Source organism: Pseudorasbora parva, chromosome 14, assembly GCF_024679245.1.
Source record: "Pseudorasbora parva isolate DD20220531a chromosome 14, ASM2467924v1, whole genome shotgun sequence".
NCBI lineage: Eukaryota > Metazoa > Chordata > Actinopteri > Cypriniformes > Gobionidae > Pseudorasbora > Pseudorasbora parva.
Genome location: NC_090185.1, coordinates 35832463 through 35846141, shown reverse-complemented (window position 1 = coordinate 35846141; position 13679 = coordinate 35832463). Strand labels below are relative to the sequence as shown.

At 40.9% G+C, this 13679-nt stretch overlaps 2 protein-coding genes across 3 annotated transcripts in view; one reads left to right on the top strand and one right to left on the bottom strand.

The window, feature by feature from the left end:
* LOC137039785 (ceruloplasmin-like) overlaps positions 1-3483 on the top strand; it is a 50605-nt gene extending 47122 nt beyond the window's left edge. Inside the window, exons 18-20 of the mRNA XM_067415060.1 lie at positions 1859-1998; positions 2546-2708; positions 3341-3483. Of these exons, the coding sequence (XP_067271161.1) occupies positions 1859-1998; positions 2546-2708; positions 3341-3483 (446 nt within the window). The remainder of the gene's footprint in view (positions 1-1858; positions 1999-2545; positions 2709-3340) is intronic.
* A 2886-nt stretch (positions 3484-6369) lies between these two features.
* The window catches only part of hps3 (HPS3 biogenesis of lysosomal organelles complex 2 subunit 1), a 61172-nt gene continuing 53862 nt past the window's right edge, over positions 6370-13679 (bottom strand). For both annotated transcript variants that reach the window (XM_067416312.1, XM_067416313.1), the window contains 3 exons: positions 7367-7573; positions 7047-7137; positions 6370-6954 (listed from right to left, as the gene is read on the bottom strand). In XM_067416312.1, the coding sequence (XP_067272413.1) occupies positions 6842-6954; positions 7047-7137; positions 7367-7573 (411 nt within the window). In that variant the 3' untranslated portion in view covers positions 6370-6841. The remainder of the gene's footprint in view (positions 6955-7046; positions 7138-7366; positions 7574-13679) is intronic.

Below are 13679 nucleotides of genomic sequence, written 5' to 3'. Positions count from 1 at the left end.
GCTGCTGCCGGACCATTTAGCCACCTTGTCGTTCAGAAATTTGTTAACCGCTTCTGGGTTCTCGAATGTCACCGTGATGCTGTCTATGGTGCGCCCGGTCCACCCGTACCGGTGTTTGAAAATGGTCCTCTCCCAAGAGCTTTGGAAGCAGCATTTCAATAAACCTGGTAGGTTGTCCTTGCTCCTCTTTTTCTTTTATACCCCCTCTTCGGATGTTTTGGCGACAAGATCAAGATTCCAGGTCATCCAGTTTTGCAAACATTTGTGACGAATCCGTAGTCAACTTTGAACACAGCTGCTCTAAGGCCTCAATTTTCTGTTCATGTGCATTCAACGCATTTTCTATTCCTTCCACTCGTACGACAACTTCATCAAATGCATTTTTTACCCTGGAGAGTGAGGTTGAATTATCGTTAAACCTCATCCATATTGGCGCTGAGTGTATTAATAGCGATAATGAGATCATTGTTACTAACTAATGGAGCAGAGGAGCTTGTGCTAGCATCTACCCCAGCACCTTCGTTCATCATCGTCTTTGTTTCTTCCTCCTCTGCACCTTTATCGCATTTTTTAGCTTTGTTTGGCTTTGTCATTATCCAAGGAGTTTTGTGTGACGGAATTGCTATTGTATTTCCACAAATAAATGATCTAGTTGAGATAATTAGGGTAGGAGATGCAGATCGTCATAAAATGCGTCTATTCCATTTCGCGCCACCGGAAGTTCCCGTTTAATGTTCTAATCGAAACGGAAGAGTTTTTTTGATCCGCGACTATGGTGTCGCACAGTCACCCAGTTGCCCTGCTCCACAGGCTCTACAGCTGGCATCGAACAATGTGCAGAGTTTACTAAGCTAGACGTATCTAAAGTATTATCTAAAGCTGTTACATTCTCAATACTCTCAAATAGAGTTTAGGTGCATGTCTCTAATCCTGAAATCTCAGTCAGCCTGATTTTATCAAGATTATTGTAAAGCTCTAGTGGGCAGTTGCCCTGCTCGCATAATACATAAACTGCAGCTAGTCCAAAATGCAGCAGCTCAAGAAGTAGACCATAGTAGCCTGGTTCTGTCAACACTGCATTGGCTCCCTATGAAACGTTTTGCTTATATATGAAAATTTTGCTTACAAAATTACTTACGAAGGACTAAATGGTTTAGCTCCTCAGTACTTGAGCTCTTCCATTCTGGCCCTGAAGGAGTTTTGGTTCCTTGCCACTGTTGCCTTTGGCTTTCTCAGTTGGGGACACTTAAATATCAACTATATTACTGTTCTGCCTGCATTGACACTATATGATAATTAAAATTAGCTGGATAGCATCACCTTTTCACCAGAGTGGCTGTACAGCTGAATCAAATTCTATTGCATTATTTTCCTGTTAACACTGTGAAGCAGCTTTGAAACATTTTAACCTAAAACTTCAGTTACATCCTGGTTCATGTGGTCAAAACACACAGAGTACCAACCCAAAATGCTTAGTTCCTGTGTTGGAAACACTGCTTTAATTATGATGACTTTTCTTAACTCTCCCTAAGAAATTTCCGCCTTTATTTCCTTTAAATTGTTATTGCCTCTGCATTGAATTGCAAGAAATGATACCGTTGTTATTATTATTCACCAAAAGCTCTATTTAAAATTAAAATGAACAGTTATTTTTGAAAACTGAAAACAGACATAAAAACATGGACATTCTAAAATATTTTTTAACTCAAACTCTCCCTGGGAAATTTCCTCTTTTAATTAATTTCCTTTAAATCATTATTGCCTCGGCATTGATTAGCAAGAAATGTTACCGTTATTATTATTATTATTCAACAAAAGCTCTATTTAAAATGAATAGTTATTCTTTTGTTTATCACAGGAATCAATGGTTTCATCTACGGCAACCTTAAAGGCCTGAACATGAAGGTCGGAGATAAAGTCTACTGGTATCTGATGGGATTGGGAAACGAGGTGGATATACACACTGTACACTTCCACGGCCACAGCTTTGACTATAAGGTAAATCATCCAAAACCCACTCACCCACTCACTCAATGGCCACAGCTTTAAATATTAAGTAAAGCATTCACCACCCACTCACACACTCACTCATGCACCCACTCATTTGCTTGCTCACTCAATCACCCACTTACTCATCCACCCACTCATTCATTCACTTGCTCACTTACTCACCCACTCACTTGCTTGCTCGCTCACTCACTCATCCACCCAACCACTCGCTTTCTCACTCACTCACCCACCCACTCGCTTGCTCACTCACTCCCTCACTCACCCACCCACTCACTCGCTTGCTCACTCACTCACTCATCCACCCATCCACTCACTAACTTATTCACTCATCCACCCACTCATGCGCTTGCTCACTCACTCATCCACCCACCCACTCACTCACCCACTCGCGCGCTCACTTACCCACTCACTCGCTTGCTCATCCACCCACCCGCTCACTCACTCACTCACTCACTCACTCACTCACTCACTCACTCTTCAGGAAATATAAACATCTTCCAGAGTAGCATTTTGATGACTGTCGTTTTACCCGCAGATCAGTGGTACACATCGAACAGACGTGTTTGATTTATTCCCTGGAACATTCCAGACAGTGACCATGCATCCGCTGTATTCTGGCACATGGCTATTGCACTGTCATGTCACAGACCACATCCAGGCCGGAATGGAGACCACATACACCGTACTCGAAAAAGATAGTGAGTTTGCATGACATGTACAGCAGGTACCAGTCTATGAGATACGTTTTTCAATTTTAGGACAAGGAACTATTTTATCTACCCTGGTATGCAAAGCTAAAAAAATAAAACAAAAAAAAGAACCAAAAATTATTTTTACACAAATGTTTGTCTTATGATTAAATTGAGCACATTTCTCCAGTTACACAAACTAAAATATATAATTTTCTTTCTTTTTTATGGAAAATCATGGGTTTGTTTGGTATTGGTTAAAATGTGCTTGTAACAGGAAGTTTGTTTTAACACTTGCCCATGATTTTACTAAATAAACACTTGTAGTTATTCATAATGTCTCGGTTACGTATGTAACCCTCGTTGGCCGAGGAGGGAACGGAGACCTATGGCAGTGCCAATGCCATGGGCATGCGGAATTTGCATAGCGTAACGCTGCCCCACCACGTGGGTATATAAGGAAATACGCTGGCATGATCACATTATGTTTACCTGCTTAGGAGCCAAGACTGAACTCTTGGCCATTCTAGCGGTACAGCAGATGTGGCAGAGGGACGTCTCCGTTCCCTCCTCAAGGAACTATGTTTACATACGTGGATTTTTACACATATTTGCGCAGGCATACATCCGTGTGTTTTCAGGTAATAGATCAGGCTGCAGTGGGAAGAGACGTGGGAGGCAACAGATCTACCTGTGCGTCGCTGAACTGTTCCCAAATCAGCTGGACCATCTGAGGATGGTCTCCATTCTCCAGGGAGTGGCTGAACCCATGAGAGCTCGTTGACTGCAGTACCCCCTGGATATGGACAGCATGAAGGGACCTCGGATGCTTCTGACTCCATAGGACGAGATGGCGGGCGAGTTGAGACATACGGCAGGAGCGTAGACAGCACTGGTGGTTAATGTACGCTACAACGGCCGTGTTGTCTGAGCAGACTAGTACGTGTTGAACCCTCAGCAACACTCGGAAGGAGTGCAATCCTCTGCACTAGGCAGAGTTTGCTCTTCTCCCGGTTGACCCGAAGGCCCAGACTGGCTTAGTTGGCGGAGCACCAAATTTCTGTGTTCGCACACCTGCTCCCAAGAGTGACTCAGTATGAGCCAGTCATCAGGTTATTCAGGATGTGAACCTCATGCTGCCTGAGTGGTGCAAGGGCTGCCTCGACAATCTCCATGAAGACGCGAGGGGACAGAGCTAGCCCGAATGGGAGGACCGCGTACTGATATGCCCACCCCTCGAAGCAAACCAAGGAACGTCTGCTCCAAGTCGGATGGAGATATGAAAGAATGCATCCTTCAGGTCGCTCACTGAAAACCAACCGGCTGGATGAACGCATTCAAAAAGGCGTTTCTCTGTCAACATCCAGATCGAAAGCCTGTGAAGAGGTCGGTTCAGGACGCACAGGTCTAGGATTGGCAGTAATTCACTGGTTTTCTTGGGTACAATGAAGTAGGGGCTGAAGAAGCTGGACCTCATTTCTGCTGGAGGGACAGGCTCGATCGCACCCTTTGCCATTAGGGTGGCAACCCCCCACCATGGTATAGTGTACTCCCCCGGAAGTGGGGAGAAGCCTGCGCGAATTGAATCTGATCCGTTGCTGAACCTGATGGTTTTCGCGACCCAGCTGGATAGTCCCAGAAGCTGTAGCCAGGCTCCCAAGAATTTCACCAGTGGGGTCACTCGGATCACAGCCATAGCGAGACAGCGCTACCGGCCCGGACATGGGAGGCGCAGGGACAGGGATGGGATAGTCAGTTCTTTCCTAAAAACTGGCCATCCCTGAGCTGTCTGCATCAGGAGCACCGCTTAGCCTGGCGTGTTTTTATTTATTACAGTTTTTCTCAATTGCTAAAACACTATTTCTGAAACCTTGCTCCATTTTCTGAAACCATTAAACACAAAACCTCCTCTTCAAGCACTATTCACAAAACCTCTGACTCCTCTTGCAAAATGAAACTTTCGCCTCAAAACTGTTTTACCTGTGTTCAAAATCAAACACTGCTCTCAAATCATAAACAAAGTGATCAAAATGATAAACACTATCAAGCAATCAGTAAACAATACAGCAAAAAATAGAAAACACATTGTTCAAAACAGTTCTCAGGCAGAAGTACATTTTTAATCTCAAAACAAATTTCATATTTTTATGTCATTGTCTTGTGATGAATGAAAACGTGTTCCATCATAGTAGCTCAAAATTTGTCAGAAGTTATTGCTACTCGGCTTTGCTTTGCAATTTTTTGTTCTTCCTCTTGCTTGTAGCCCTATTTTTACCAAGTCATTCTCATGAAATGCATATACATCACAAATTGTATTTATTGTGCGATTTATACGGCACAATTAGTTTATATGTGCATATGATTTGCATTGTCACCCCATTGGGTAGGTTTAGTTGTTTGGAGTATGTGAAGATAACACAATATAAAGTACATATCATATGCACATAAAAACTAATTTTGGCATATAATCGCACAATAAATACAATCTGCTATATATATGAATTTAATTAGATTAGGCTGATTTTTACAGTACTGTACTCTGCATCTCACAAACTTGTCCTTTGTTTCTGTGATACTGTACTACTTGTTCTTTGTTAATATGAATCTGCAACCAGTCAAAATCTATTGAGCAGTCAGCACTCTAAACAAATGGAAAGCAACATGTTCAGGGCAATACAATTTGTTAATTGTACAGTATACAGCTTACAATGCACTGTACTTATATTGGTTGTGTCTCATCATTTGAAACAGGTTAAATCAGTTTTGAGTGGTTGTGTTCAATCAATGACATTGTGTTCTCCATTTGTATTTGATTGTTGCCACTTGTGTTAAGCCGTATGGATGACATGTGCATTAGAGTGCAGAATGTGTCTTGACAATGAGAATGTGTTTAGAGTTTTGCTGAAAAGTCTAAGTGAGATCTGCAAATTGTGTTTTACCATGTGAAATGGTTTAAGGTATTGAAAACAAACTCCACAATTAGCTAAATGAGTTCAGGCAACTGAGAAATTTGTTCAGCCGATGGGTTTTAGTGTTTTAGCAATTGAGAAAAACTGTAATATTTACGCGGGCTGCAGGGCTGAAATGGACTGGGACGCCTTCCTGCAGCCTCCTCTGCACGGCCCCACTGAAGGCTGCTGCTGGGGTGGCGCGAGAGGGACAGGGGTGGCGCTGGAGCGCCCTTGGCGGCAAGCAGACTAAGGCGACTGAGCCGGACACCTGGTGGGGCGGAGTTACGCTATACAAATTCTGCATGCCCATGGTATTGGCACTGCCATTGGACGTTTCCAAGATCTCAAAAATAATTGGCTTATAAACAATACCCCCATTTATTAGTCACTGGCGTTACTTGGAATGACTGAACGAAAAGGAACTATTTTATTTTGTTTGCAAAAGAGCAAAAAACATTCCTATCTTGGAATTTTTTTAAACATGACAAAGACATTAAAAACTTATTTTACTTAAATGTGACAAATATCTTAAAATAGCATTACAAGAACAAAGAACAAGACCAAGAAGTGTATTGTAATTAAATATGACTGGATGGTGAAGATTTTTCTTTAATAGAAACAGAATACAAGGGGTAAGAGATCATTATTTGGTAAAAATATTATGTAGATTGTGAGAAAATATGATTTTGCAAAGGTGAAAAATGAGCTACGCATGAGACTGCATTTGAATATAATTTATTAAACAAAACAAAAAATGCTTTAAAATATTTTCATTCTAAAAAAAAAACTGATGAAATGAGATGATAGATGCATTATTGAAAATGTGCATACACATATTTGAGAAACACAAACAAAACCAAGCTTGCAAGCTTAACAAATAATTTCAAAAACACTTGCAATTGAATAATTGTACATCAGCATATTTTGTTCTATTTCATAGTCTATATTTATCCTGATTTAATTAAGGAGTACAGAGTAAAGTACATTTGTAACATTCCAGACTTTATGAATGATTGTAACATGTAGTTCCAGAGAAGATCATGTTCACAGCAGTCAAAACATCTGAGTGGAGTTTTTTGGTTATCAGCATTCAAAGCAGCAGAGGATGACTGTAAATCCAGATCCAGTCTTAAAACAGGTTTAGTGTTGATTTACTGATTGTCTAAAATAAACAGCAAATGTCATGAGATGTCATTGGCTGCATTCGAGCAGATGTGGCAGGAAAAAATGGGCTGTTCCATCATCCGGTAACAACTCCAGAAACTCTAATGGGTTCAACTCTTTGGCCGCCACAACCAGAGTTTCTGTGAAAGAAAGGATGTTTTCATAAAAAAGAAAATTCACTTTAGTTCATTCTGTTGTGTTTGGACATGCAGTAGCTTAAAACAGCTGCTACCTTTGAGTGCTGAGAGGAGGACGGCGTTGTCATTTCCTGTTTTTCTCATCCTGTCACATACCTCAGGGAAAAGCTTCTGCCACCACAGAGGCTGGATGGAGAGAGTAGATATGAGAAGTAAAACTCAATCAGCGGCCCGTAAACAAGTAACTTATTTTAAACATTAAAGTTACACTTTTATCATATCACATTAGGTTTTAAGTATCGCTTTTTTAAAAATAATTATCATTGACATTGCAATGTTCATTTATGACAAATCAAGCATTTGTAGAAGCCTTATAAGTTTCAGTTCTTATTGCTAGAGTGCTTGAGCTTGTTACCAGTTTGTCATCCTGTAGCTCGTGGTTGGCGTAGGAGATGATGGCTTGTGGGCATCGGTCTAGAAGTCTGTCGATGGAGCTCTTGTGCTGGCCCAGTTTGGTGGCACAGAGCACATGCACGCTGAGACCGGTGCTGTCAGAGTCAGACAGCTGCTCCAGCAGAGGCAGAATGGAAGATACCTCCAGTGTTGGGCCACACAGCAGAGACTGCACACGGGGAGAAGAGTAACACATTTAGATACATGCGGCTATGTTTGGACCCCACCATTCTACATTTATCCTGTGTTCCAAAAAATAAAGAAATCTACAACAACATTAGGGTAAAGTCGAGAGAGAGTAGGAATCAAGGCTTAATTCGGACTGCATTGTGGAAAGTCATCACATACTGAAGCTCACAGATTTGGCGGGACTTTGTCTTTGTCCTGGCCTGGAGTCAACGGATGTTGAAGAGGCTTCCTTCGAGTCGGTATTCCACATGGACACTGTCTTCATGTCCCATGAAACGATGGAAAGACAGGTGATGGCAGAAAGGAGGATGTTAAAGAGCATCGGAGCCAAGGCACACCCTTGTTTCACCCAAACATTTACCTTGAAAGATTCTGACTGGTGTTCTCCCATGAGCACTCTGGCTTGCAGCTGCTGTAGGATGCTGAGAAACTTGGGTGTTTGAAAGCTTTACTGAGGTCAATAAAGGCTATGTAAAGGTCTTTGTGCTGTTCTCGGCTCTTCTCCAAAAGCTGCAGCAAATACAAAAATCATGTCTATTGTGAATCTGGACTTCCAGAAGCCACACTGCGTTTCCAGAAGCACAGCTTCCGAGATGTGCTCAGCCAATCTGCTGAGCATGATCTTGGCCACGACTTTCGCTGTGATGGAGAGGAGAGATATCCCATGGCTGTTGCTGCAGATGCTCTGTCTCCTTTCTGCTTGTAAATGACCACGATGTTGGCATCCTTCCGGTCCTGTGGAAGGGTCCCATGTTCCCAGATATTTTGGATCAGGAGGTGCAGATGGCGCATGAGGATTTATCCTCCTTGTTTGAAAACTTCTGCAGGGATTCCTTCGGGTCCAGCGCATTTTTTGTTCTTCAGCCCTGCAATGGCTTGCCGGAGTTCTGAGTAGAGTGGTGGGGTATCCAGGTGTATGGTTGTTGGCAGGTCTGGCAAATTGTCCAGGATATGTAGGTCAGAAGGGTTGGTATGGTTGAATAGACTCTCAAAATGATTTGCCCAACGGGCAATAATCTCATGGCGGCATGGGCGTAGATTACGCGGGGGACGCGGGGGACGTGTCCCCCTCACTTTTAATAAAATGTATTTTCGTCCCCCGCACTTTTACTGGGTCTCACCGATCCTAGTCGACCCGCTCCGAGCGGGATCCGAACCGGCGTTACCCTGCGCGGGGGCGGGCAAGTTAACAGGGACGCTAAAAACAGATTTCTTTAATCTGGGTTGATTGCGCGCTTCTTGAGGTCACGGGCAAGTGTATTTACATTGAAACCAATGTGAATACATCAAGATTTAAATTCAGAGACAAAAAATTATCTATGCATGACCTGTCATTTTATTCGCGTCTAAATATGAGGGCGCTCTCACAGAATGTCAAAAGCGGATTCGTAGAGGTAATATCCAGTCACGCTGGAGCTGCAGCTGAAGGAAAACAATCGTTATGAGTTATGAAACGTGACGACGACAATCAGACGATTGCGACAATATATGCTTTATGTGTGTTTTTCAAGTCATCTCAAGGCTATTTATTGACAATAAAGTATAGGCTATCATATGAATAATGCAGCTTTTAAGGTTTAGTATCTTCTGCTCAAGGCTGCATTTATGTAATCAAAAATAGTTCAAACAGTAATATTTTGAAATATTATTACAAATTAAAACAGATTTTTTCCTATGTGAATATAGTAATTTATTCCTGTGATCAAAGCTGAATTTATCATCATTACTCCAGTCTTCAGTGCCACATGATCCTTCACTAATCACTCTCATATGATGATTTTATAATCAAGAAACATTTATGATTATTATCTGTGTTGAAAACAGTTGTGCTGCTTAAAAATGTTGTGGAAACCATGATAGCCTACATGTTATTTTTCAGGATTCTTTAATGAATAGAAAGTTCAATGGACAGCATTTATTTGCATTCATTAAATAAATTATTATCTTTTGTAATATTAAAAATATCACTTGTGATCAATTTACTGCATGTCTGATCAACAAAAGTATTAATTTCTCTCTTTTTTTAATTTTACCACAAATGTTTAGATGATTTCCACAAAAATTAAGCAGCACCATGAGCAGCACAACTGATAATAATCATAAATGTGTGTTGATCATCAGATCCTCATATGAGAATGATTAGTGAAGGATCATGTGACACTGAAGACTGAAGTAATGATGATAAATTCAGATTTGATCACAGGAATAAATTAAACTTTTCTATATCTTCACATAGAGAACAGCTGGTTTACATCAGAATATATCTATATTTTTTTTACATTGCACAAAATCTATGGAGTCTTAATGCACAAGTGTTTGTAGTATATAAACCAATCATAAAATTGGCACAAAAAATAGGAGAATAATATTATAGATATTAATTAGTGGTTATTGTTCAGCAGTGTATTTGATATCTTGCCCAATTAAAAGCAAGAGATGCAATAAATGATATTGGTCCAAAAAAAAAAAAAATTCTGTCCCCCTCACTTCTGAAAAGATGGCTACGCCCCTGCATGGCGGTCCTTAAGAAGCGTGGACCCATCAACTGATCGGACTGGAACAGTCACCCATTTCCTGGGGCCATACAATGCTTTCAAGGCATCGCAAGCCTTGAGTGTTGTTACAGTCTACCAGGGTCTGGATTTCCTGCACCTTTTGCACCGACCAGGTGTTCTCCATAGCCCGAAGGGCTCGCTGGTTTTCTGCTCATGCAGCAGTGAAAGGAAGTTATAAGAGTAGGAGATCCAGGACAGGACAGGAGAGCTTTGTGGGCTTCTTGCTTGGTTTATAGGAGTGACTATATCTCAGTTGAATTACAGTCAAACCAGTCCTGATGAAGTTTCCTTGATTGGCCAAGCGCTAGTGTTGTCACAATACCAAAATTATGACTTCGATACGATACCAGACTAAAATATCGATATATTAATACTAAATAGATACCAAAGTAAAAAAAAATTAATAATAATAAGATGCTTATTATGACAACAGAACTTGTTATTATTCATTGTTATTACTAAAAATTCATGTGGCCAGCATGTTCCAGGGTTGGGCATCATTTTGATTTGAACAATTATTGATCAATTGATCAATTACTATTAAAATTATCTCACAAATTTTTGCTATCTCAACGTATTTTTTACAATGGGGAAATTGTGTAGCAATAGCTTACACACAGCACAAGGAAGCTTGATTTCGAATGGTAAATTGAATTAAAAAAGACGAGTAAACAGTAATAAAATAAGAACAAATAAACAGATTACAAACAATAGCACAATGAATACAATAGAATAGAAGATACAAATTAAATAGACTGCTTTTTTCAGGTAGGTCTAACATTCAGATAAGAAACTGAATAAAAAAAATGCATAGTATTTACATTTAAAACAACATAATAATGTTGATAATGATAATGCTCTTTGTAAAAAATTCAATAGCGTACAGATTAAACTATTAAAGTTACACAAGTTGATCAGTCAAGAGCAGTTGATCGTTTGTCTTTTTGTAGTTTGAATAACAAATGACTGCGGTCCCTTTAAGACTTACAGACGCATGGATCCTAAACACTGTTCCTGTTACTCGTTCTTCCTGAACTGTTTGTGACTGTGTTTACATTAATACTCTTCCTGATCATTTTTTTTGAGTGTATTTGACCAATAATAAGCTGGAAAAAGAAGCAAATGTTTGCACTTGTATCATGTCAGAGGCGGCTTTATTACGGTAGGCTATGTGTGCGCTTCAGATGTGAGCACGAAATCTGCGGGGATTAGTAGAATTAATTTATGTGCAATCCCGCGCGAAATTCAGACCGATCACAAACAGTCATGAGGAAAAAGTCCAGCAGAACTTGCGTTCGCCGTGCTCAGAGGTTAACCGGGCTGAGTGAGAATATGCCGGTGTGTGTCTTGTGTGAGGCTGTCTTTGGGCTGCGAGGTTGAATGCTCATGGATAATTTGGTTTAATTTGGTTTTGTTCAGACGTAAGGCCCTTTTGCGCGATTTTGACGTGCAAATAATTTGCGCAATGTTTTTTTTTCCGATCAGCTGTTTGTGTAATGAGCGCTTCCACACCGAACGTGAATGTGCTGAGGCGAAAAAACGACATTTATTTTTTTAGTTTCGATGTCGATTTTTTTTTACTCTAGCGGCGACAAAAGCAGCTTGAACCAATCACATAAAAGGAAACAAAGGTGACGAAATGTCCAGTTGCTGTCACAAGCTATTCAATCAACTTTAACCAATCATTTCTCATGAGATTACAACTGTAAGCTGTACAGCTGCAGCTGTGTTTGCCCACTATATGATACAGACAGCAATAACTTATAAGTTAGTATAATAACTTATAAGTTATTATCTTTTATAAATAGTTCATTTTTTTCTAAACATTGTGTCCGCGATTATGGAAAGTGAACGTGTTGCCATCAGTACGTCTGTGGCACTGAAATGTTTACATTGTGACTCGACTGGAAACATCTGCATGGATTCCCTGAAGTGCGCGGATTGTCTCGTCAGATGCGCTGCCGTCTCTGGAGGACATTTACATTTACATTTAATCATTTAGCAGACGCTTTTATCCAAAGCGACTTACAAAAAAGGGGAGAGCAATAGAAGCAACGAAACAAACAAGGCCAACAACCTGTAAGAGCTGTAAGAAGTCTCAATTAATTAGCACAGTACACAATTTTTATTTATTTTATTTTTTTATAGCCATCTACAATAGGCACCTACAACAAAAACTCACGTACGCAAAATACAGAACACTGGATTTTGATAGCCATGATAACAACCCATTAGGACTAAGGCTGTTGCCCCAGCTGTTGTCGTTAATGCAGATTCAGTGGCCCAATGGGTTGGTTTTGTATGGCATTCTAGCTAAACGCGCAGCAATAGCCATCTGCAACAAAAAATTACATACGCAAAATACAGAACACTGGATTTTGATAGCCATGATAACAACCCATTAGGACTAAGGCTGTTGCCCCAACTGTTGTTGTTAAGCAGATTCAGTGGCCCAATGGGTTGGTTTTGTATGGCATTCTAGCTAAACGCGCAGCAATAGCCATCTACAACAAAAACTCACGTACGCAAAATACAGTGCACCGGATTATGATAGCTATGATAACTGTGTAACACACCCGCCTGAAGGCACAAATCCGGATGAGAGACGTAGATATGATCCAGGAGTGTGCGCTTTTTGGTCGTTGCTGTGGTGATCAGTAAGTGCTATTCTGTATTGGTCAGGTGCAATTGGAAAAGATGTGTCTTAAGATGTTTTTTAAAAATGGCTACAGACTCGGCAGCACGAATTGAGATCGGCAGGTCATTCCACCAGGTGGGAACGGTCCAGGAAAATGTCAGTGAGAGCGATTACTTGCCTCTTTGGGATGGAACCACGAGGCGCCACTCACTCGCAGAAAGCAAGTTTCTGGAGGGTGTGTAAGTCTGAACAAGTGAGTTTAGGTATACAGGGAGTGCAGAATTATTAGGCAAATGAGTATTTTGACCACATCATCCTCGTTATGCATGTTGTCTTACTCCAAGCTGTATAGGCTGGAAAGCCTACTACCAATTAAGCATATTAGGTGATGTGCATCTCTGTAATGAGAAGGGGTGTGGTCTAATGACATCAACACCCTATATCAGGTGTGCATAATTATTAGGCAACTTCCTTTCCTTTGGCAAAATGGGTCAAAAGAAGGACTTGACAGGCTCATAAAAGTCAAAAATAGTGAGATATATTGCAGAGGGATACAGCAGTCTTAAAATAGCCAAGCTTCTGAAGCGTGATCATCGAACAATCAAGCGTTTCATTCAAAATAGTCAACAGGGTCGCAAGAAGCGTGTGGAAAAACCAAGGCGCAAAATAACTGCCCGTGAACTGAGAAAAGTCAAGCGTGCAGCTGCCAAGATGCCACTTGCCACCAGTTTGGCCATATTTCAGAGCTGCAACATCACTGGAGTGCCCAAAAGCACAAGGTGTGCAATACTCAGAGACATGGCCAAGGTAAGAAAGGCAGAAAGTCGACCACCACTGAACAAGACACACAAGCTGAAACGTCAAGACTGGGCCAAGAAATATCTCAAGACTGA